The 27,013-nt window shown below is 32.4% G+C and overlaps 1 protein-coding gene across 2 annotated transcripts in view; it reads right to left on the bottom strand.

The window, feature by feature from the left end:
- LOC145268445 (neuralized-like protein 4) overlaps positions 1 to 27,013 on the bottom strand; it is a 164,551-nt gene that overhangs the window by 102,137 nt on the left and 35,401 nt on the right. The window contains exons 3-5 of one of the 2 annotated variants that reach the window (XM_080124008.1): positions 19,600 to 19,973; positions 13,079 to 13,196; positions 7,104 to 7,192 (exon numbers count right to left, since the gene is read on the bottom strand). In XM_080124008.1, the coding sequence (XP_079980134.1) occupies positions 7,104 to 7,192; positions 13,079 to 13,196; positions 19,600 to 19,973 (581 nt within the window). The remainder of the gene's footprint in view (positions 1 to 7,103; positions 7,193 to 13,078; positions 13,197 to 19,599; positions 19,974 to 27,013) is intronic. The other variant, XM_080124009.1, reaches the window with a different exon arrangement.

Below are 27,013 nucleotides of genomic sequence, written 5' to 3'. Positions count from 1 at the left end.
AACTGGACACGTGTCAAACTTATATATATATATATATATATATAAGTTATGAACAGTACATAGGGCACAAAGAAAGCTGCTGGTATCTGATATGATCAAATAAAAAAGATTTTGAAGTAAAATCATATTTTTACATGTTTTTTTATTAGTTTGCTTACATAAAAAAGTGTGAACTCTTTTATTCTGCAAAGTTTACAAAATTTAAAAATACTTTAAAAAATTTTTTTTGTGTATTATTCATTTCTGTGTCCTGCAAGTTCAATGGCAAAGTTAAAAATGTGCATATTTAAAAAACAATTACAGTTTTATAAAGCAGCACCAACATTAATCTTCACCACAAGCCACTATTGAATATTAGATGTTTAAAAGCATATTTTGAAAATAAAATCCGATAAAATGTTAAGTGGTTATATATTTTAAGCAATATTTCAGGATAACACCTCCTTTTCAAGTATAATTGTGACCCAAATTTTGTGTTGTCTCTCTCTCTCTCTCTCTCTCTCTCTCTCTCTCTCTCTCTCTATACCTATAGTTTCAATTCAAGTTTATGTGTAAAACAATAGCAAAGTGCAACAAACCATGTAAAGAGGCAAACATACAATATTTACGTCCATAAACAGTCTGAATGTTTTCCGGAAGTCATTTTAAATCTGTATATGATAGTCATCATTACAACCTCTTTTAGCAGACGGTTTCATAGAGCAGGAACAATGAATTCTGCTTTTCTGCTACTGAGACCAAAGAGTGTGCACCTGGAGACAGCAATTTGGTGTTGAAATTACACATTTTTCAAAAGGAGAGATATGTGGTCAATAATTACACATTCTTAAAAAAGTTGAATTTCTTTTATTTTTGAAATAAATATAAACTTTAAGATGGAAAAGGCTACATGTAGTGATGAAAAGAAAAAAAGTCAAATACATTAAAACATTAATCAAATAAACTGAAATAGTAAACTTTTAATACTTCAACTTTTAAAAATCTCATGAGTTAATTTCATTTTGTTGTTTTGATATTTCTGCCTTTTCTTTTCATCTTTACATTTTGTTAGATTCTATTAAAACCTAACTTTGTCTTATGTTACAATACTAGTAAGGATACCAAGGTTACTGGCAAAAATATTGAGTCGCAGAAATTTCTGGAAAATCTATAATAGCATGGCAAATAAAGGGCCATGAACAATTCTATCACTATCCAATCACCAGGATGTCACCTGCATAACAACTGAAAAAGCTGAACTGCTTTCCCATCAGTTCATCTTGACTTTGAACTCAACAAACTTACCACTGTGAACTGAAGCCACACTAGATGATTTGATCATCACCTCTTCTCAAATCCAGAACATCATGAAAAAAATATTTACATCTCCAAAGCATGCGGGCTTGATTTTATTCCTGTCCTAGTCTTGAAAGAAATGCTCTGCTGAGTTGGCTTGTCTTCTCCAAACTCTTTAATAAATGCCCTTCTAAATCTTGCTTCCCTAATAGCTGGAAAATTGCTTCAGTGGGGTCAGTGTTCAAGAATTCTGGTGGAACAACTGACTGGAAAAATTGTTACCTCATTAGTTTCTTCACACTTTTTGCTAAAATCTGTATCCTTAATCAATCTAGTCCATCACATCATTAATGCTAAACTTCTTTTTCACCAATCTTGATGGATTTAAGCTCATTCTACCATGGATATTGTAACAACTATCTCAGAATGTATTTAAAATATACTATACAAAGCTGATGAAGTTAGAGCAGTAACACTTGAAATATTTAAAATCCTTGATAATGTCTATCATAAAAGTCTTTTTGTGAAAATCAATTTCTATGGTATTACTGGACGAATATTTAACATTACCAGGAATAATGATCCAGGTTGTGTTATCCATGGCCGTATATCTAAATAAAGCATAATTGCGAGTGTGTCCCATGAGATCGATATTTGTACCATTGTTATTCCTGATTTTTATAAACAACCTCTTTGATAAACTGTCCAAAATGAGTATATTTGCTGACAACATCATGCACAATTCAAAATGTGTGAAAAATGAACACAAATACAGCAATGGCTAAATTCTTAGAAACAATCTTCAATCTACAATGGAACGAGAGCATAATTGAATGGCAACATTTAATGCTACTAAGACAAAACTCCTTTCCTTTAACAACTAAAAAGAACTATTTGCAACCACTGATTGCTTCAGCTATAACACTGCCTGAGAGTCCACCATTCCAACTCGTTGGTCGAACATTCACAGGTAACATGAATAGCAACAAACACAAAGATAACATTACCAAGACTAATTTATTTATTGTGGACTAATTGCGAACATGTTTTGGCCAAGTAAGCCTCTGGCTGGCTTTGGGTAGGATTGAAACCGCTATCTTCAGACAATTCTCACCTGGAACCATAGAGATTCAACGTCTCTATCCACTGAACCATGGGCCCTGAAGGGCGATCAAGGTTGAATTTTTTGATCTTATAAATCCACATTTATTTATTATCTGATCTTCCATGGTCAGGTTTATACCGAATGGTATATATATTATTTAATTGGAATTCATTATTGAGATGAGTTTTATTTATATTAATTTATTTATTGCAGACTATTATCCTCCTCTTTACTAGTTAGATAGAGACGTTGAATGTCTATGGTTCCAGGTGAGAATTGTCTGAAGATAGTGGTTTCAATCCTACGCAAAGCCGGCCAGAGGCTTATTTGGCCAAAACATGGTGAGACGACAACAATTAAGAAGACAGTGATTGTTGAGAATGCAGTTAGGAGATTCGGAGTTCCTATCCCGTCACAGTTACCACCTGACGATGGCCAGAGGAATAGTTGGCCGAAACTTCGTGAAACAACAACTAAGAAAGATGAGGATATAAGTCCGCAATAAAATAAATTAATAAATAATACTCATTTCAATAATGAATTCTAATTAAATAATATATATTACCAAGACTGTTGTAAAGAAGATTGGCTCTTTCTACCATGCTAAAAATCTTCTCACATATGCCAGCATTCTATATCTCTAAAAACTCACCATTCACCCATAGATGGAGTATTGTCACATCTGGGCTAGTGCACCAACCGCTAGTCTCTCCCTTTTAGATAGGGTACAAAAATATATATACAACAAAATTCAGGTTCACAAAGTGAATGTTATTTCTAATTAACATATTGATTATTTAAAAATGATTTTAATAAATATATTAATGATAGTGATTTATAATGCTTTGCCTTTATATATATACTAGCAAAAGTACCCGTCGTTAACTGGATTCAAAAGCAGCCTACAAAAAATGGACTCTGATTTATGAAAGTATGATAGGTTATAAAAAGGAAGGGTTGTAAAGAGATAGCTTTGAATCTGGGGGTATCAAAACCAAAGCAAAATATGATGAAAGTAAAAATAAAATAGATAAACCCGATAATTTATTATACCATATCTATTCACACTGAAACACTTATCACAATATTCTGTGGATATATATTAAAAAACCTTGTTAAACTTTGTGACATATTTCCATTCTATGGAGGCTAGGTGCGAACGAACACCCCACAATTTTATTATACAATCCCTATTTAAGTTAAAACATACTTATACTTTGTGGACCAGGCGCGTACACAGACCCCACAATTTTAATGAATCATGCCAGATCAAACATACCCATTCCTGTGTCTCGATACATCTTCTATCATTATATCAGTTTTCTATAATAATCAACCATATAGGAGCCTATTCATGACCAGACACACACATACACAGATGTTCAGTTTTATATATATATATATATATATATATATATATATATATATATAAATATATATAAATAAAGTACTAATAATAGCAGGGGGTGATAAGTAGAATAATGGATTCATCCGAATCGTATAAATACAACAAACTGGTAAATTAAAAAAATATATCCATTTTGAATTTGGAGATAAGGATGAGTGTCACAGATAAGGGAGACAATTTTTCGATAGCATGAATTAATCTGGAACAAGAAACTAGATCCAATATTCGGAACATTTTTTTTGTTCTTATGATTCAGGAAGGTGGTGTTTGATCAACACTGCTAGGCGGCCATGATTTAATATACTGTTTTGTTTTTACATCCCCAAAACAGTGTTTCATGGTAGATGACTGATGATCTCTGAAATAACATTAGGACTATTGTGAATTCAAGAAATCAAGTTGATGCAGCGATTGCAGGTGATTAAATGACTGACTAAATAGTTTTCCAATAATATATATAAAAATTAAATAATTTTTTTTTATATAATTTTAAGAATTAAAAAACTTCCCAGACATAAATATATTTAGTCAGCTAATTTCAGTTAATGTTTGTAGATGTGATATCTATCGCCTGCATACCAGCAGTAACTATCTTAGTTGTATAAGACGCGTTACTTGCCACATAGTAGAATGTAGAACTAGATAAAATATAAAAATTAAAATCGAGGTATAGCCAACAGATTGCGCCGTAGCCCATATGGTTAGGTCGTCAGTATTGCACACTTCACACGTGCGACGACCTGCGTTCGCGCCTATGTCGGAGCATGTGATTTATGAGATGCAGTACATTGAAACCCACTTTGGGTTTGGCATTGTCCGTTGTTGATGCAATTGCTTGATTTAATCTAATTCTGGGTTCTAGTTTTATCATGAAAACGTTTGTGTGAATGGGTATTTATATATATCTATCTCCTCTTAATGTCATATATATATATATATATATATATATAGGATTGATATGTAGTTTGCTTGAAGCATTGTGTGGGATAGGAATGTAGTAGAGATTTAGAAGGCTATCACAATGCGAGGAATGAAATATAGTCCTTGTTGGTAAAAGAAGATGAGAACAAGTGGTGATTTACAAATCAACAAGTACATACATATATGTCTATATATATATATATATATATATATATATATATATTTATTCAGTTGTATTAGGTAAAAATGTCTTACTTGTTATGTCTGCGACAATATCCATTATTAATTTCGGAAAAAAATTCCCTTTTCAAATGGTGGATGTAACAAATCGATTCCAAGCATGCTAGATGGTGGAGCGGAAGTTGGATAGCTGTGTGGGGCCTCGGAGCAAATGTGAGAGGGGGGGGGGTTATATATGGTCTGATTAGGTAATTAACATGTTTATATTTTTATTTATTTATATATTTTTTTAGTTTATAGCTTGTTGCTTAAGCGTGAGCTTTTTTTTAAATTTTGTATGTTCTTTATTTTGTTATCTTTATTATTATTATTTTTTTTTTATTCTGCTGATATGTGGGATGCCTTGGTTTATCTAGGTCACGTAGGTCACAAGTAGGCTGCGTCCGGTTAGCTTTTGAAGGATAAAAGTAAATTATATATATATATATATATACATATACATATATATATATAAATAAAATAACAAATAATAAAAGAAATTTAATAAATAAGTAAAAAACAGCAGTATGTATTAAAAACAAAAAAATAATTAAAAAAAAATAGCTAACTGAAGTAACATAAACCAATTAAAAAAAAACAAAAAACCTTTGATTTAAGCTAACCCACCGATTCAAACCATAATAACACTAACAACAAACACAAATAAATTAATAAACAATAACAATAAAGAATTAAATAGAAAAAAAAAATGTCATATCTATTACCACTTATAATTCTATGGAAATAATTAAATTAACAACTCCCAAGGAATGTCATCCCAGTGCCCCCCTCCCCACCTATCTTTCTACTCCTGGCAACACTAACCTAAACACCCAGCAGCCGACTGGGAGCACCCCCCCCCCGCACCCCACCTCCCCTCACATCCCACCCCTACTTTTATCCTTCAAAAGCTAACCGGACGCAGCCTACTTGTGACCTACGTGACCTAGATAAACAAAGGCATCCCACATATCAGCAGAAAAAAAAAAAAATAATAAAGACAACAAAATAGAGAACATACAAAATTTAAAAAAAGCTCACGCTTAAGCAACAAGTTATAAACTAAAAAAATATATAAATAAATAAAAATATAAACATGTTAATTACCTAATCAGACCATACATAAATCCTCCCCTCCTCACATTTGCTCCGAGGCCCCACACAGCTATCCAACTTCCGCTCCACCATCTAGCATGCTTTGAATCAATCTGTTACGTCCACCATTTGAAAAAAGAATTTTTTTCCGAAATTAATAATGGATATTGTCGCAGACATAACAAGTAAGACATTTTTACCTAATACAACTGAATAAATAAATAAATATATATATGTATGTACTTGTTGATTTGTAAATTGCCACTTGTCTCGTCTTCTTTTACCAACAACGATTATATTTCATTCCTTGCATTGTGACAGCCTTCTAAATCTCTACTAATATATATATATATATATATATATATATATATATATATATATATATATATATTATAAATAAATTTCTCAATAAAATTTAATAAATGACAGGAACTTTAACTAAAGAAAGTAAAAATAATAAATTATGAAGTTAAATTAAATTAATACAATGGAAAAAACAATATGTGTTTGAATGTGTGGAAACTACTGAAAATTACTAATTGCAAGCCCAAAGTCGATGGAATTTTATTTTTACCTTTACAAAAATAAAAAAAATGTTTTACTGTTTAGAACTGTAAAGATTTATCCTATAATTGTTTTTAATCGTGTAAAAATTTTATGAATGTACATTTTGTTATTCAATTAAATTCATTCATTCTTTAATTAAATTTAAAATAAAGTAAGCATTATATTTATTAAATCAAGTTTCTTTTTGATATTTTGATTTTTATAAAGACATTTTTTAATGTGTAAAAATAAAATTAATTTTTCAAAACTATTTCAAAATAGATATGCAAGTTTAAAAAAGCAACAACAAAAACTTTATATTAATCTGAGGATTTGTTTACCTGCTTCCCACCATGGCAAAGTCAACCCCATTTCTCACCAATCAGGAGGGGGAAGAAGAGAGACATTTTTAATAGAGAGATAATTTTGTGAGAGTTCAGAAAAGCAAAAGACTGAGTGGAGGCTGAAACAATTTGATAAACTTTGTAAGAGTTCTACTAATAAATATTAAATATATAAACATGCATATATTACCGCAAGATCATCCAGGTTGAATTCTCCATATTCTCTCCTCGTGCCCTTCCCATTGGTGAGTATTCCACATCCGCTCATCATTATGGTACCTGAAATTAATGAAGACATTTAATAATAATAAAAATTTTCAAAAATAATAACAATGATATTATTAATAATAATAATAACTAAAAAATAAACGTACATCTAAAATAAAAAAGAAAAGTATGGCACAACACTATTACTGCTCCCACCTCAGAGAAAAATAAAAACAGAAACACCAAAAATAAAATTTCTAAAATTGCAATTAATGTTAAAACAAATTATAAAAATTTCTTTTAAAAAGTAAAAGAACATTAAAGTAAATGTTTTTAAATAAGAAAATAAAATTGTTTCTTTTTTTTATAAAACTGGTTAAAATATTAAAATAAATATTTCCCCAAAATTTACATGAAACACTTATAAAGAAAAACATGTTAAAATCTAAAAACAGAGCTCAATTTTTTTTACATTCAAGAAAATGTTGATTAAAAAATATATAAATTTTGAAGTTACAAATAAAAGCTAAAATTCAGAAGCCTTTAAAATTAAGGTAAAAAAAATATATTAAAAAAAAAAACTTGATGGATCTCTTCCGATTATCTAAGACTTAATACCATAGCCGGACAAATAAAAGGCCAACAAAGTGGCCCAATTTCTGTCAGATGGATTATCAAAAATGGATCCTGAACGGATACATACTGTGTCTGAAGTGTGACTCATGTATCAATGACCAGCCAAAGAAAGGTTATAAATATGCAGCAATTTTGGCAGTGACTCAAAATGACCTCAGAACAGTTAAAAGTATTAAAAGAAAAGCAAAAATCATGTGAGAACTCTGAAAGTAATATTCCTTTACCAAATAACAAATAAGCAGTTTTTTAAAAATAAAAGAAGTTTAGCACATGCAAATAGTTATTAAAGTTCCCAAGTTTTGGTACTGGCTTTTATCAAGATTTCCTGTTTATTTTGCAGAATATTGACATTTCAGATTTTATGAAGTTTGCTCTTCATATTCATGATTGAGACTTTTTCTTTGTCGACAGCCAGCACTAAATAGAAGCAATGTAACAAGTCACACAACAGTCTAGTAGGCCATGGACTAAAGTCGATTGCTGAATTTATGGATCACAGAGAATACCCGTGGCAGTACACAATTTCAATCATTCAGTATTGATTTCAGTAATGAATACTGTAGTTGATGCTGATTGCTAAACTGAGATAGTTGAAACCACTCATCCTGGGAAGATGGCCACTAACTTGGATGATTCCTTCGTCGTATTTATCGGTTGTCAAATATGCAGTTTTTCTGCTGTTCAGTCTCCAGCTGAATTGCACAAACTAGTCGTTCTAGGATTGTACTTGCCTTTATCGATAGAGTTAATTATTGGAAACCAGGATAACACTGTCCATATAGAAAAGCATCTAAGAGACAGGTAACTGAAGATCCCTGGTGATAGTATCTATAACGATACTGAACAAGAGCGGAAAGTGCTAATCCCGGATGTACACAGAATGTATTTGGGAACTCTTCAGGTTTCTTTTGTTAGATGGTTATGTTAGAGGGTTTCCTTTGACACTGTTTTTCTTCATTGGTTTCGTTTTTTGGGGGAGAAAGATGTGACATCAGTTATTTTTTCTCAAATATGTTTTTTTTTTTTTATTTCATTGCAGATACATTGGTGATTTTTACGCCTTTTATCTGGAGTGAACATAAATTTTATAGAATTTAAAATGGTTTTCTCTCTCAGTGTGAGCCCTCATTTACAATAAACCATTATTCTTTCAAAAGGATAACCAACTTCTTTTTTTTTTTAATCATGTTCACTCCTAACAAGGCATATCTTCACTTGGACGTAAGGGGCTATTATTTGGGACCATGTCTAGGAAAGATCAACAAGATGTTCGTTTACGTTACATTTAAACTTCTACATATCAGTACAGCCAGGAAAGCAGGTAGCAGGAAGGGAATTCCAAAGTTTAGCTGTTCGAAGGAAGAAACTATTAGAAACTTTCTGGCATTTAGGGACCTCAACAGTGAACGGGTGAGATTTTATTGCTAAGCAGGTTTTTCGGGGATATGTATGTCGAGGGAGCACAAGTGCAATGAGTTCATCAGAGCACATTCAATTAAAATATTTGTAAAATAGGTACAGAGATGCAACATTGCGGCAATGGGACAGGGGTTGGAGCTTAGTTGATAAAGTGGGATATATTAGATTGAAAACTCTTTTTTGGACCCTATCCAAGAGGGAGAGGCTAGTGGTAGATCACCAACCCAGATGTGGCAACAATACTCCACGCATGGGTAAATAGTGGCTTTGCAGAGGTACAGGACACTCTCAGATGTGAGTAGTCCTCTAGCTCAATAGAGGGAACCCACCTTCCTCGCAGCAGCCTTCGCAATGTCTTCAATGTTCCAGTTCATATTACCCGCAAATGTTAGGTCAAGGAGTTTGAAGGAAGAACTCTCAGGTAGGGTGTTATTTGTCATGAATATAGGTGGTTGGAAAGGCGTCTTGTAATTACTAAAAGAGAGCAACTTAGTCTTACTAGCATTAAATGTTACCATCCATTTGCGATCCCATTCCACTACGGTCTGGAGGTCATTTTCTAACAATTCTGCCATTGTCTTAGATTTATGTACATCTGTTCTTCCCTCATGCATGAATAGAGCATTGTATCATCAGCAAATATACCCATCTCGGACACAATATTATCAGGGAAGTCGTTTATGAATATCAGGAATAATAGCGGTCCAAGGATTGACCGCCGAGGAACTCCAACATTAATATTATGCTGCTTGGATATACTTCCATCAATGACAATCTAGATGGTCCTATTGTCTAAGAAGGATCTATTTATATTTAGTATACATCCAGTTATACCGTAGCATTTAATTTTCATTAGCAACCCTTCGTGCCAGACTTTGTCAAAGGCCCTGGATATATCAAGGGCTACAGGCTTGGTTTTGCCCACTTTATCCAGTACATGGTATATGCATTCAGAGATGACTGTTAAGATACAGTAGAATGACATTGCCTAAATCCATATTGTTTATTAGAGGGAAGATTTGCTTTTGCGAGGTGGTGGATTAGTGCTTGATTAATTAAGGTCTCAAAGATTTTAGCGAAAAGGGGGGAGGATACTGATTGGGCGATAGTTGAGAGAGTTGGTCCTTTCACGAGAATTGTTGTATACTGGTACCACAGGGGCCATCTTCCAACTGTTAGGGAAGCAAGATTCAGCAAAGCATTTATTGTAGACCTTGGAAAGTACGGGGCTAGCTCAGCTGAGCATTTCTTAATTAGTATAGCAGGGATGAGATCAGGCCTACATGCCTTGAAGGTGTCTGAGTTTTTTATGATGAGTTTTTTATGATATGGACATGAGAAGAGGTGATTTTTACATCATCTAGTGTGGCTTCAGTCCGCATAGGAAAGTTTGGGAGGGAGTTGTTTGTTGGCTCTAAGGTGGAGTTGGAGGCAAATTGCTGGGCAAGCAGTTCAGCCTTCTCGGTTGCCGCGCATGCAACCTTCTGGTTGTTGGATAGTGGAGGAATTACTGATTACCCTTTATTCACTACACTATTATAGGTTTTCCAGAAATCATGAGTTCCTATTTGTTGCGATTCTATGCATTCCCTGATTATTTCAGCATGCTTTCTTTTGGCTGTCACTAATTTTTAGGGTTGTCTCTCTTCCCCTAGCTAAATATTTCTCCCATTGCAGGCTTGTCTTGTATTGTGACTATGCAACACACTAAACATGCATCATTTTGAATGTTTACCACCAAACTCAAAAACAATGAAATATATAGATATCACTTGAACCTGACATTATCAGCTGTTAATCTATGGACATAAAAAACTGACTGATCCTAAAATCCATCATCTGATATGAACAATAGTTTTGGAAAATTGTAAGTGGATCATAATCAAAGCATGAAACCTCATATACATGAGGGCATTACTATTTAAAAAATGTCAGCCATTTCTTGGGTAGCCCAAAGGCTCACTTAACCTCGCTAACTTCATACATTGCTAAATATTTATCCCAAAGCATGTCTGATGTTTGTAGCATGCGTTTATGCACCAGAGCTAAATATGCAGCATTGTGCATGTTTTTAACTGCATTTTTTGTTTGGTTGGCTATCTCAAAGGTTTTCTATGCTACACTAGCCTAGATATGCATTTTTATGTCAACATTTATAATCTTGTCACGCTTTCAGGGAGGATACATTCTTCTTAGATTAAGGAGTCACCATTTAACAAGGCCACTTTAGAATAAGGGTTAATGAGCTGAATGGTAAACAATATTATGAAAGGATTGGAATTGGCAGAATTTGGTTATTTAAGAGGACAGCTCAGTAAGTTAACACTGGACTTAAAAACAACTATGTTGTAGTCAGCTGGGAAACAATCCTGCAGTATTATGTTCCCCAGATTGGAAGTTCTATAATTTATTTTTTATTTGAAAAGATTGCAAGTATTTGAGAAAGGGTGATGACCTTTGCAATTTATACATTGTTAAGGCAAATTTCCTCAATGTGCTTTTTTTCTTAATTTTTATTGTATGCAAGTTTGCATATATGTGTTTCTGTGTATGTGTGCATATGCGTGAGGGAATTTGTTTATGCGTGTTGAAGTTACAGCTCAACATGAACAGCTAAGGGATAAGATTTCTCACTGTCCACCTAAAGTACAGCCACTAGAAACCCATGCTTAGTTTGCCATCCACAGCCAACCAATTTTTCTACACAGGAATGCAGTTGGCAAGTTCTAGGTTCCAACCATTTGAGAGAGAATGACAGTGCCAGCCACAAGATGTGAATTATTCTTTGATATTATGATGCCATGAAACGTGACAATTATGACTTGATGATTAAAAAAAAAAAAAAATTTTGTTGAGATGATCTTTATCATCATCATTATCATCATCATCAGTTAAATGTTAATTTTACATGTTGACATGCAGTGGAGGGCTTTAAAGAACTGATTTCCAAACTAACCTATCTCTGGTCAGGTCTTTATAACCTTTTCTCTCAACTCCATCTTTATCACTTCCTCCCATGTATTCTTTGATCTTCTCTTGCCAATCAACCATGCTACCACAACGGTTCTACATCTATACTTCCCTCTTGCCAAACTTTCACAAAAACACTCGACTAGCTATTATTCCCCCCCCCCCAAATCTCTATCTGTGCCTAAATCTAAATACAGATTCCATAAACCAAGCTTCTTTTCTAGAATTTCATGTTTGTGGAACTCTGTTCTGCCGGCCTGCTTTCCAGCTAACTACAATATGGTCATCTTCAAGTCCAATGTAAACAAGTTCTTGTTGAGTCATCACCTTAAATAATTAAATTATGCCCATTACCACCATTAACGATTACAACACTGTTGACTCAATGACCACTGTACACTCATTAACCCTTATCCTCAAGTGGCTTACAGGCCTTGATAAGTAGTGATTCTTTTATATTAAAAAAATCTACTAACCAAAGAACTTTTATCCATTCTTTCAGTGTGATCATATCAATGAAGTCTATTTTTATGCGTGTATACATCTCCATATACTGTTCAGATTTAATCTTCCTTGCAACAGATCACAAGAAGTGGCTCAGAACTGTTTATTGTGTTTGTTGTAATTAATGATTAGTAGATAATCTTCGGCTTGCTAGGCCAATTAGGACCAGGACTCAATATTCACTAATCATCATCCATCTAAATACTAACCAGTCTCAACATTGCTCAATTTTGATGATCTTAGATGAAACGTTCATTATTTAAATATCTAAAACATCACCCTTTCTTTTTCCTCATCGCATATTAAAAATTTTTTTTTTTTTTTTTTTAATTACAAATATTTTCATCTGACCCGGGGATATTTAAATAGTTTATGTTCATTAAGTGAATGTGGTATTGTGGAATAAAATAGTAAAAAATGCGAACTTACACTTACCCGAACGCATGTTCGTCATTGTTGGCGGGAAATCAAGTAGTGTTGGATTGTGTGTTGTAACACCAACTTCAATTGAGCCGGACCATTTGTCAACGAGCTCATCCAGACGAATCTGAAACAAGAAAAAGATCAAAATTGTTATAAAAATGATTACATAAAAATATATAGATATGTGTAGACACGAAAAAAATGTACAAAATTAAAAATAGATGTATACAGATAAAATATTTGTGTATAAAAATAATAACAAATATATATGAATAAAAATGCACATTTGAATATATCCATATAATGAAGTTGGTCAGTTTGTTTTTGGCATTGATAACTTTGATTCCGACAATAGATATTTGATTTTAGCTAGCCATTTTCTTTTATTGAATGTTGGTCCATGTTGTTAAGAATAAAATGTAATCTGATTTAATTTCTTTTAAAATATGATTCATCCTGCATCAAATGTAAGTTACATTGGCTATCTTGTTTGCTTTCATTAGCAAATGCAAGTACTACTCATAAAACATCTTTTCATTTACTACTAGTGAATAGCAGTTCAATAATATATTTTTACAGTTGTAAATTTTTTTAGATGAGGTATGAATGTTTTTATTATTTAGATTAATCGGACAATTTTTCTCATCTTGAGTGTTATCTGCACAATGTTTCAGTCGATGTAACCTCCAATCTCTATCAGTTGACATGTTTTGGCAGAACTCCCCCTTTAGAAATCATTTAAGTTTTTTTCACCTCCTTTCTTTTATTACAAATACTCATTGCGCTCAAGTGAGATAATCCCCAATAATCACCTTATTTTTTTTCAGATGTCCCCCTCTACTATGTCTGTTTTTTTCTTCTCACATATAAATTTTAATTTTCTTTTCTTCCCTGCTCTTTCTTCCCCCTTTTTCCATCCTTCCTTTCCTCCCTCTTTTTTTTTTTTTTTTATCTCCCATCAGTCATAATGATAATATATCAATAAATAAATCTTATTAAAAAATGGATAACATGCGATTAATCATACTGAAACAAGCAACCTCTTAGTTTTTAATATATCACTAGCCTGGGTGCCCGGCATTGCCCGGGTTTTTGGAGGTGTGTGTTGAGCAAAAAAAAAAGTGGTAGTAGGCAGGCTGACTCAAACCTGTACTGCAAAGGAGGAAAAGAATGTGAAAAAAAACCCCCCAAAAATTTGATGTCTTTACTGTTGCATTCATCACCAAACCAGAAGTGGTGAAGATTTAAATTACGGCTAGTCATTTGAAAAGAGGGGATGACTTTCGAAAATATCGGAGAAAAAAAGCGACCCCTCTCTGTAGAAAATGGCCCAGTTAAGAGTGAAGGAATTAATGTTTATAGCGAATTTTTCGATATTTGTTGTTCGAAGGGTTGAACTTAAAAACGATACTGATCTTATGAAAATCCATTGCCTCTGTCGAAAGTTTTAGGCAGACATACAAACGGACAGGTGAGATTTACATTATAGACTAGCAGGGGTACCCGGCATTGCCCGGGTGTTTATAGGTGTGTGTGAGGGTGGGGAAAATCAAAACAAAAGAATAAACGGTAATAACCCTGTTTAAATATTATATAAAAAAACGTTAAAACTTATTAAAAAAATTGTTTCCCGTGTGTTTGTGTGTGTGTGGGGAGGGGGTAAAAACGTTTTGGTAGGTAGGTAGGATTGAACCCGAAACCTTGAGGCAAAGTTGGAAAATAAAGTGTGAAAAAGTCGGGCAAATTAAAGATAGACGCGATCCCCCGTTCTTAAGTCGTAGATATTATGATTTAGACAGCATATAAAAAGTTTTAAGAAGTGAGCCGACCGATTGCCCCATCAAAAAAAGCCATTTGCGGATATACAGAAAAAGTGCACACACTAACACACACATTTTCGCTTTTATATATATAGATGTTTCTAAGAACTTACAATTGGTTGATAAATTTGATTAAAAATTTAATCATAAAGTTAAAAATTATACACCCTATGATCCTTGATAATTAGATTTTTTTTATAATACGTATAAACTTACTTCCAACTAGATCCAAAAATTTGAAACCTTAAGTGTGCAGAGTTACCCTCTTATTTTTCCTGCTGAAACATGGTGAATTTTACACCCGACAAAGGTTGGAAATTACATTGACCGAAATGTTGTGTAGATAGCACTCAAGCCGAGAACAATTGTCTGATTAATCTAAATGACACAAATACAATTTTTATTCACACAGAAACAGAATAAAAAAAAAATAGGGAAGCTTAGAAATTTTGCTGCCACATCAGGTGAGGTCACATATCTTCCGTAACAAGTACTAAAAATGTTATCTTATATAAGATTTTTGATGCTTGAACAATAGGATACTGTTTCTAAAAAAGCATGTACCTTCATTTCTTTGATATCAGTGAGCAACTTATATTTAATGTTTAATCCAATATTTATGCAGACAAACATATTAAAGAAATATCTCAACAAAAAGCTATACTAATTTTCCAGTTTATTTTCATAAGTGTCAGGGTTTATTTTTTTATATCATGAGCAAACTTTAAGAAGCTAATGTAGCTTGCTTGAAGCATTGTGTAGTGTGTATATAAAAGTAATTAACAGAAGGCAATACATTGCAGAGGTGTAATGGATACGCACAAACTGGAGCAAATTAAGATATAAAATGGTGGATTAAGCCATGCAGATGGCCTGGCAAAGCCACATAGGAGACAAACAAAACAGCAAAACTGAAGCTGGCCTGCAAGACACTATATATACAAATGTAGGCAACTTTGGGCATGTTATTGGTAGTAAAATATAGGTTCTTTTTTATCAATTGTCATAAAATTTTAACCTTAAAATCGCATTATAATCTTCAAAAAGCTTGTAAATAAATTTTCATGTAGTTTCCCCAAAGCCTCTGGCCTTGATGGATTAATGGAGGGGATCATTGATCAGAAATTAACAAATGAAGGCTCATTGGAAAGTTAATGATCTGAATTGTGTAGTGAGCTATGTGATATTTGCCCTTAAGGTCACACATTAAGGGGATCATCCAGAGCCTATTTTTGACACTTTTTAACAGCCATAAAATGTTTTCCTAGTTCTGCATATGAATTAAAAAATATCTGATATTTCCCTAAACTTCTGGTCTTGATGAAGTAGAGACTAAAACTTGCGATGGTTTCAAATGATCTGAAATAACAGCAAGAGGAGACTTGATTCCAAATATTTTTCATATGTTATATTTCGCCTCGTTGGTTTTTACAAATTTCACATTGTATAAAGATTATTTGATACTGGAGATATTCATAATTGTACCCTATTTCCAAAAGAGGGAAGACATAACATATAAGAAATATCTGGAATCAAGTTTCCCCTTGCTGTTATTTCAGATCATTTGAAACTATAGTAGCAAGTTTTAGTCTCCCTTCCATCAAGGCTAGGTGTTTTTGGGAAATTATATCTATAAAGCTATAAAAGTGAAAGTGTGTCTGTTTGTCTGTGTACATTTCCCTACGCAATAACTCTGTCAATTTTCAGTCTACAGACTCAAAATTTCATATACAGGGCACTGAGATTTGGGAAAATCTTTCTAATCTGTTTTCGGTTAGAAATTTGGCTGTTAAAGGGTCAAAGTTCAACGATTTGACCTTTAAGAACTCTACCAAACTCCTTCGCCAATTTTGGGTCTAAACACTTGAAATTTTAGATATAGGTTGCTTGGACATGGATCTAATTTACTAACTTGATTTGAACACAAAACAATAAATGTTAAGGGGTCATAATAGGGGTCAAATTTTTATAAAATTTGACCGCTTCGGTCTCTACCAAATTACTCAGACAATTTCTGGTCTAAACATTTGAAATATTACATAAAGGGTATTCAGAGATAAGGCAAGCTTTTTAATCAGTTTCGGTCGAAAATTTGAGCTACCAATATATAAATGTGTATATGTATGTTTGTATGTATGTTTGTATGTCTGCCTAAAACTTTCAACAAAGGCGATGGATTTTCACAAGATCAGTATCGTCTTGAAGCTCGATCCTTCAGACGACAAATACCGAAAAATTGGCTAAAAACATTAATTTCTCCATCTTCATCTGGGCACTTTTCAACAGGGAGAGGTCGCTTTTTTTCCCAATATTTTCGAAAGTCATCCCCTCTTTTCGATTGTCTAGCCTTAATTTAAACCTATGTCACTTCCGGTTTGGCGGTGGTCGTAACAGTAAAGACGTTACATTTTTTGTTTTGAGCCTGCCTTCCTACTACAACTTTTCTTTTTTTTGCTCAACACACACCTCCAAACACCCGGGCAACTCCGGGCTGAAATGCTAGTATATATATATATATACTTGTACTTTTTTGTAGAAAAAGAAATCCCATACAGTGCTCTATTATTAGGGAAAAAAACCTTTCTCGAAATAAGAGCAATATATTTTTTTGTATAATATATACAGGAATTTACATCATTTATATCGGTATTGAAACCGCCGGTACCGACTACCGATATAAATGTAAATTCCTGTATATATTATACAAAAATATATATATATATATATATATATATATATATTTATTACATACACACACACACTCGCAGGCCATCTGCCATTGCCTAGTTATAAAATACGCTTAAATATGATATTTTGATTAATATTATTTTGGACTCAATATATAATAATGATTTAAAAAGTAAAAAAAAAAAAAAAAAAAAAAAAAAAATTGATTTGTGCACCATTACCGGGAATTAGCTTATGATTTACTTTTTCCTTTGACGTTAATGCCTGAGCTAAGACATGTTTACTGCAAGGCTAAAAATTAAAACATGAACCAATAGCTATTACATTACGCATGCATATTCATAATGCTGTCGTTCGACTTTCATCATCTGATAAATTCCATTTTTTAAAAAGATTTTCACACTTTTACCCCAATTTTTCCCAGCTAAAACCCAAATATAAAGTTTTGCATTTGGATTACTTAAGGGGAACGGCTCATCAAGAACTTGTTTACATTGGACTTTAAGATGGCCATATTGTAGTCAGCTGGAAACCAGGTAAACGGAAGACAGTTCCACAAGTGTGCAGTTCTAAGAAAGAAGCTTTGTTCATGGAATCTACGATTAGGTTTAGGCACTGATAAAGAGTATGGGAAATTATTGATAGTGTTTACAGCCAATACTAATAACACTGCAATTTATAATGATGGGGCAATTTAATGTGCTTGAAAACATAATTGCAATCTGTACAAAATTTCCTTTACATTTTGTTTATAATTTCTATGAATCATGTCGTGGTCGCCATCCTAAATTTTCCAGTCATCATCTTGAGATTTTTCATGGTGCGATGATGACAAATAGTAATGTCTATCATGATATGAAACTCTCACCTTCCATTATTTTATCTCTTTTAATAATGTTTCTACTTGAAGTCGTTAAAATGAAACTTAAATATGCTAATTAGTAAGCTTATTAGTGCATAAGTTAACAAGTGAGATGATCATAAATACAGCCATCTGATCCTTCAAGGCTTTGTAATAATCAAAATTTCATCATAATATCTTAAAAAGATCTGAAGATACAGTTTTTTAAAAATGAGTTAGTCTGTAAATTGTACAAATTTCCTACTATTTTCAGTCACAAGTTTATATGCATTTGAATAGGACTGACTTAAGACAAAATGTCCAGTGAACTGCACATTTTTTGATACTTTGAATGGTCATAATTCCAGTTTTAATGGACCGATTTTAGAAAACTAAAAACCATATTTCTTTGTTTTTCATGCTCTTTTCAATGATGCTTGATTTGATTTGAATTTCTTCGGTGTAAAGAAAAAAATAGTCTGGTAGCGCTAGTCTAATATCCATTTCACATGTTGGCATGTGCTGGATGGTTTTTAGAAAAAAGTAGCCTATCTCTGAACAGGTCTTTATTTACCTTTTTCTAAAACCCATTCTTATCACTTCCTTCTATTTTTTCCTTGGCCTTCCCCTGCCAACTGACCTTGCTACATCAACTGTTTCACATCTACAAACAACTCTCATCCATTCTTTCAAAAATAATCATACCATGCACACATCCCTTTATACTGCTCAGATTTAATCTTCTTCTGAGGTCATCAGATCTAACCTTGTTATTAAGACTCACGTTACACATCCAGAATATCATTCTGATGATGTAATATTTGATTTCTTTTTTAAAATGTTTCCATTGATATGTACCATTGTTTATAATTCTGGTTGCCATAACCTACATATGTAGCCAATGAAAATATTTGATTTTAAACCTTTTGTTGATTTTTTACCAATATTTTAAGATTTGACATTAATTGTTGTGAAGTGAAGGCTATAAGTTTTCGGTCCGTAGCTATTTGTGGTGAAAGATTTATATAGGCTCTCTTTTACACTTCTGCTAATTAGTCATGGCAATTTGCTAGTATCGCTGCATTAATATTGTAAAATGCAGTACCTATACTCATCTTTACAATCAGACATAAAATGTGCACATTCTCCTGCAAGATAAAACAAAAACAGCAACTTACCTCAAACATCTCATCGTCTTTCAGTGGACGATTTGTCATCACAACGCCGTTATTAAACTCATCTAGTGGACGGGTCCGCTCAGCTGCCCGCCTCCCTCCAGTCAGTCGTACAAGAGCACCACATTTCTCGTGAAATACAAGCCTCTCGTTTGATCGTACAGCCATTGCTGCTAGGGGTGCATCCCCGCCAGCCCCACCTGAGAAGGGAGGAGAGATGGAGGAGGAGGCAATGGTATTGTCACTGTAACCTGGCGGGGAGTCTGGGCCAGCCCCTGCAATGGCAGCGGCTCCTGGTGCAAGATTGTTTGCTACCTGGTTTGACAACTCAGCCAGGAATTCATTTGCCAGCTCACTGACGATGTTGCTGTTGAAGGCTGAAAACAAAGAAATATTGAAATCAATCATTATCTATATTGCTTATATTATTGAATAAGATGTAGATATATCTGTTTCAGTATTTACTTCAATAGTGCTCCATACCTGAGTAGCATATGAAAATTTTGATGCAGCTTATTGTCCCATAAGTATATTTTCATACTACAACTATAAAAAAAATGTTTCATTTTTAGCCAAGAAACAAATTAACATATATATAGTAGTCAGAATTTCCCCTATTTATTTAACTGTTATAGTTCTGTAAACACTGCTCCATATAAAATTCTGTTTTGTATGCATTTTAGTCACTTATTGATAAGTGCTTCCGAAAAACGTTTTTAGTTTTGATCAAATTCACCAAGTTTTATATTTTATCTGCTCTCTTTTAGTAATTTCAGTGTGGGAGTAGGAATGACACCACCACCCCTTCCAGTTATAAATTGGAAGCCTTTTACTCAGATTACCGTAAAAGAAATATGGCAGAAATATAATTAGAGTCCTTTTTTATGTTACTGTCAGCTCAGCAATTACATGGCTAATAAAAAAGATTTTCAGATTACAAATAATACATAAATATACACATGCTTCCCATGACATTCTTAGAATATACATAACAAAACATCTGCTACGATTATTTGTTTTTAAGCTCAATCTTAAAACATTATATACTATCTCCCAGAAGAGACGCTGCAAGCCTGTCTCTGCTCTGTCATTATTTTCATGGCAAATGCTCGACTAAACTCCAATCTATAGTCCTCCCTTGCCAAACTTTCACAAAAACACTCGACTTACAACAACTACTATATACGATTTTCCCTACTCTCTATCTGTACCTAAATCTGAATGCAGATTCCATGAACAAAGCTTCTTTCCTAGAACTGCCTGTCTATGGAACACTGTTCCACTGGTCTGCTTCCTGGTTGAATACAACATAGTAGCCTTCAAATCCAATGTAAACAAGTTCTTGTTGAGCCATCCACATAAATAATCAAATTCTACCCAATTCACACCATTAACAATTACTAAACTACTACCTTACATTCATTAACCTTTATCCTCAAGTGGCCTTTGGACCTTGATAAATGTTGCCTCCTAAGTAAAAAAAAAAAATGTTTTCATTAATCAATTGTGACAGTTTTGGTTATTGGTCTACTTACTAAGAAAAGAGGAAAGATGGTAATAGCTATCAAAAACAGCAGGAAACAGATATTTCTAGTCAGTTACCATAGAAACAGTGTCGCTGTCATAGAAGATAATAAATCAGTAACCATAGAAATGTACTATGATGTTGTTTTTAGTTATAATATGAATGTTCCACAGTGTTCATTTTTATTTGTATATTTCTATGGGTAATTCCATTTCAAATCATTCAGAAATGTAGAATTTTCAAACTTGTGCCCACAGACTTGCAACTTGCATCACAAATACAGACATCATAAAAATTAAGAAATACTGAAAATTTGAGCATGTGACTCCAAGTGGTTGACAATTTAGTTCTGTTTTGTAAAAATTATGCAAGATGCTACTCAGGCAACATTTAAAAAATTACAATTTCTTTAATATTTTCAGTTTGGAACGTGACGAAACCTAGAAAATTCACTCAGGTAAGTTTTTTGACTCAAGGAATCAAAAAATGGCATCAGAAATAAAACCTTGTATGTAATTTCATCAGATTTTGGAACTTTTCACATGTGTATCAATATGAGGCAAAACAAAAAACAATGTGGCTGATATAGCACCGTTTTTTTTTTTGGCGGGGGGACACTCATTTAAACATTACGGATAAAAAAAATAATAAAATGTTCTTTTTTGTTCACTAACACTGTCTATTCAAAATAGAAATAAAAAGAAATATGAATTTGTTACAAATTTACAATTACATTTTTGTTAACCCAGTAAATGGAACAGTTCAATTGTGGGAACATGTATATTGATATTTTCGTACAAAGTATGACACCAGATGTAAAGGTTCTATGTGTCTTTAATGTGAGAATCAGATCAGCTCAACAAGTTATTAAAAAATGAACATTAAAGAAAATTGTGACAGTTTTCTGCACATTTTTCTTTCTTTCACAACAAATACATTAAAAAAAAAAAAAAAGAAGTTGAATTATAATGTATTTTATGAAACCGAAATCTAATACTGTTTTAAAATGAATATATTGTAACATTCCTTTGGCATTATTGTAGATAAAACACCCTTCTACTAAATTCTCCCCCTCCAATATGAGATTCTACCTTTTCAGGCAATTACATACAAACAACTTGAAAATTTGGTAGAAAGAAAAAGAAAAACAATTATTTTAAAATTAAGAGTGGCGAATTAGTTCACATATAAATTTAATGTAAAATAATCCACTATTTTCGGATCATTTTAGCATTTTGGGGCAGTTAACCAATATTTTATTGCAGTGCTGTGCTAGGTGTCTCACAATTTAGGGGGAATTTTTGACACTCCTAAAACAAAACTGAATAAAATATAAAAAAACTCATAATTTCTCTTTTTAAAGTGGGTTGTTTATTTTCTTTATGGAATATACTTCCAAAATAAACTATTAAAGTTGTTTAAAAAATAATATTTCTATTATTTTTTATTTTTTTAAAAAAGTGTTTACAAAGTACCAGCGCGCGTTCATGCAGCCATTTTTTTTTTATGTATGAAATCAATTGAATTTTACAAGTTAAATTTTTTTCAATTTTTAAACTTTAAAAATCTATCAAAATTTTTCTATTGGTTCAATTTTTATATTTTCAGGGTCAATGTGAAATTTTATGCTCTTTCCAATAAACTGAATATAATATTTTAGACATACGTTTTTTTTAACCTTCCCCCTATTTTGAAATGTCTATTAAAATTTAAATAATTAATTTATTCACCAAAGTTTTATACATCACAAATTGAAGATAAAAGATCAATAAATAAAATATTCTAATTTAAAACAAAAAAAATGTTTTTTGTTTTTTGGAAATTTACCTGTAAAGTCCAAAGTGTAAAACCTTTTTTTTTTTAAAAACCACGTTGATTTTTTTTTTTCAAGTGAAAGCACATGTAATGCTTAGATTGTCAAGTAAATATCGGACGCTGACAACAATTTTTTCTATTTCATTCAATGTTTTCTTTTTTTAGATATTTAAAAAAAAAATTCACTCAATAAAGAAGGAATAAAATATATTAATCAAAAACTCATGAATTTCATTAAGAGAATAAAATTTTTTTTTAAATCGGTAGAATGTTTTGTTTTTTTTAAACGGCAAAAACTGATAAGTGAATGTGTTCAATTTCCAACTATGGTGGCCCAAAAATACTAATTTTGGTTTACAGCACACAATAGAAAGAGACATTAATTGTAGCGCTTAGAAGCCACTGGAAGATAAACGTGAAGAAAATCAGATATTTGTCTCCCTTTATTTGAACAGTGAAAAACATCTGAGTTCGCATTTTTTTGGAATCCTTGTTTAAAAAAGTATTTTATTTAAAAAGGACATGGAATATAAGTATAAATATGGATAAATTCTTAACAATGAACAATGGAAATACCCATTGAATAGTATTTTATATAGGTAAGTGATTTTTTGGAATTTATATATATTTTTATAATCGAAGTAAGTAAAATTTTGTTGATTTTCTTTAAATCTTTTTTTTTTTAAAGAAGATCGATTTAAAAAAAACATATTGCATAATTTGCTATTAAACCTGTTATTTTTTTTTAAATTTGATCTTCGCTACTTTAATTGAAAAAAAGTTAGGGTTTGAATTACATTTTTCAAGTAGTTATCAGCTTCGAAAGATAGTAAGTTGAATCATTTAAGTTTTTTCACGCATTTTTAATGGCGGCTTCTGATACACCTAGTACTGTGCATTTTTCTTTCAGGGGGGAGGGTCTGCTTTTTTAGACAATCGTGTGGTTTAAAAAGGATTTTTGTGGGGTGGGGGTTTGCAACTTAACTTAGGTTTAGTGGTAGGATTATGGGATTTTTTTTTTTTTAATAAGACTGAGGCCGAGTTAGAGGTAGAGATAATTGCTTTTGGGAGGGAGGGGCATGTCACTCAGATTTAGGGTTAATGGTATGATGCTTTCAAGGGAAAGAACTTTTAGGAAGTGGACTTGTCCCTTAAACTTAGGGTTAGCGGTAGAGTAATTATTTTTTATAACTTTTCAGTTTGAAAAATATGAGAAGAGTTTGCAGGGCTCTAAAAGGCAAGTATGGATGGAAAATGAGGGATCATTTTATGTTAAATATATATGAAATTTATTCCTTCCCACTTAAATTATTTTTTTGTTGTTATCTTTTTTTTTATTTTTTCCAGACAAAACTTTTAGAGTAGTCACACATAATGACCTCAAAAAGTAGAATCTTATTTTTTTAAATTGACAGATAAAATGTTGGGTTGTGAGTAAAATGAAGCTGAAAAGTTGAGCATAATTGGAAATTATTATTAGAAGTCACTATTTTACAAAAGAACCATCAATCTATGCTAACTTTAATTTTAAGCAAAAAACTTTTTTTTCCTCATTTTTTTTTTAAATTCAAAATATAAATGTAGTCTATAAAAATTGCTAGTTCTGTAAACAGCTCTTGCTGGCTGAAACTATCATTGCTGATAAAGGCCTTAGCAAAGCACTCAATTTGTTGACTTCCACTGAAATAGAAACATTTTTTTTTTTAAATAAGATAATTAAAAATTGCTGATGCAAAAAGAGAAAACAACATAGAATGGTCAAAATGCACTAGAGGACCAACTAAAGACGCGTTTTAAAAAATTTGATTTTTAGGAGTATTTGAGTCTGTTTTGAACAAATGTTGCTGACAAGTAGTTTTCATGATATCTTTATTATCCAATGTATTCTCTAATGGTTTTCAGTGGTCGCCATATTGGTTTTTGTGTGCGCCATGAATTATTGTTATATTTAAATGTGATCTTTGTTCAAATAGACCCACATACCTCTAAAAATAAACTCTTTCTAAAGGTAAGTCTTTAGTTGGTCCTCTAGTGCATTTTGATCATAGAATTATAATTTTGATGCATAAAAGCAGTAAAATGATTAATTTACTTACTAGTTGGAATACATAAAATATTTTTTTAAAACGTTTTATTCTTTTAAAAAGTTTAATATATATGGCGAAGTCTTATTTTTAAGACAATGTCGAAAAAAAAAAATGGGCCAGTTTATTTTGTATTGCGATTAAGATTAATGTCTTTCCTGAGTGGTTTCCAAATTTCATGACGAAATTCCTCAGAGGAGTATTAAAAAAACTTTTAAAAGAATATTTTTTTTAATGTTACCAAAATGGCTGTTTTGTGGTGTTAACATTTTTATCACTTTATTTGATGAAAACTCTTCAAATATATCATGCAGACTATTATTCATGTGAAACGATATACATTTATAAACAATATTTTTTCATGATAAAAAAATTAGTTTATTAGTTGAAAAAAATCATGATTACTTACCATAACACCAACTAATGCTAGCTAGGTGTAAGTAGTAAGCTCCTTACCTAAAATATTTCCCTAACCTTATCACTATCCCTATATCTGAGTGATCCCTCCCTAAAAAAAATTCCCATAACTTACCACTATCTCTAAGTGGCAATAATATTTATTTTGTTTTTTTAGATGTGATAAAAATTTTCAGTTTCCAAGCCATTATATATGGATCATTAACTGAATGTTTTATCAATTTTGCGTCAGGAAAAACTATTTTTCTTATTTTAAATAGCAATAATGATGAGTACTCAGAAGATTTTTTTCATTTCCAATTTTTATATTTTTCAGTGTGAGGGGCATTAGGAAAAAGGGTAACCACTATCTTTTATGATTGACTAGCGGGGGTACCCGGTGTTGCCCGAATGTTTGGAGGTGTGTGTGCTGTTAAATAAAAAAGAAACCGGGGGGGAGTTGGTAGGATCGAACCCGAAGCTCTGAGGCAAAGTTTGAAAATAAAATCGGCCAGCCAGAATGAGTTACTGAAAGATGTTTGAATTTATTTAAGTAAGAACCAAATTGACAGGTGCGCGCATGGAAGTCGTAGAGCGTGACGACGACGTAAGCAATAGCTATTCAGCAAATGAGGTCAATGACCAGGTTTAAAAAAAGTAAACATAAAAAAACAACGTTAAAACTTAAGCGCGAAAAAACAAACAAAAAAAACTAATGTAAGGCAAACGAATGATGTTAAATGTAAAAATTGAAAAAACAAAAATGAAAACAAAAAAACGAACATGTGAAAAATGGCTTAAATAAGCCTGTTTCGATATTAAAATTAAAAAAAAAAAAAAATCGGTGGATACCCGGGTGTTTTTGGGTGTGTGGTCGGGGTGGATAAGCTAAGTAAAAAAAAAAAAAAAACAGAAAAATGAACATTGCGTGAAAAATGGCTTAAATAACACTGGTTCAATATTTAAATTTAAAAAATCAAAAAAAAAAAAAAAGAAAACATTTCACACCACGATTCGAACCCAAAATGTTTAGATAACGAACCAACGCGCTAACCAACTGAGCCAACACAACGTACATGAAATTTAGTCAGTTTTTCAACTATTTAAAGTAAATCAGGTCATGACGTCATATGACGCATGCGTAGAACGGGTCGTCGTCACAAGAGGACCGTGTTTTGTCTAGGCAGGAGCTGCTAAAAACAGCTTATCCTGCCTTGACAGAGTACAAAATAGACTTCGTGGTTTAGTGGGGGGATGCTCTTTTCTTTTCCCTGTAACCTCTCTCCCACAGAAGAGACGTTGCGAGCCTGTCTTTGTTTTATCGTTACTTCCATGGCAGGTGCTCGTCTGAGCTCCAATCCCTCGTTCCCCCTCGCCAATCTTTCACAAGAAACACCCGTCTGGCTGAAACTACTGTCAATAATTTTCCCCACTCTTTATCTGTGCCTAAATCCAAATGTAGATTCCATGAGCAAAGCTTCTTTCTTAGAACTGCACGCCAGTGGAACTCTCTGCCGCTTGCCTGTTTCCCACCTGACTACAACTTGGACGTCTTCAAGTCCAACATAAACAAACTCCTGACAAACTGCCCCCTTAA

The sequence above is a fragment of the Euprymna scolopes genome, chromosome 43 (genome assembly GCF_053919585.1).
Source record: "Euprymna scolopes isolate OS-2025 chromosome 43, ASM5391958v1, whole genome shotgun sequence".
In the NCBI taxonomy this organism is placed as follows: domain Eukaryota; kingdom Metazoa; phylum Mollusca; class Cephalopoda; order Sepiida; family Sepiolidae; genus Euprymna; species Euprymna scolopes.
This window is presented reverse-complemented; position numbering and strand designations above follow the sequence as displayed.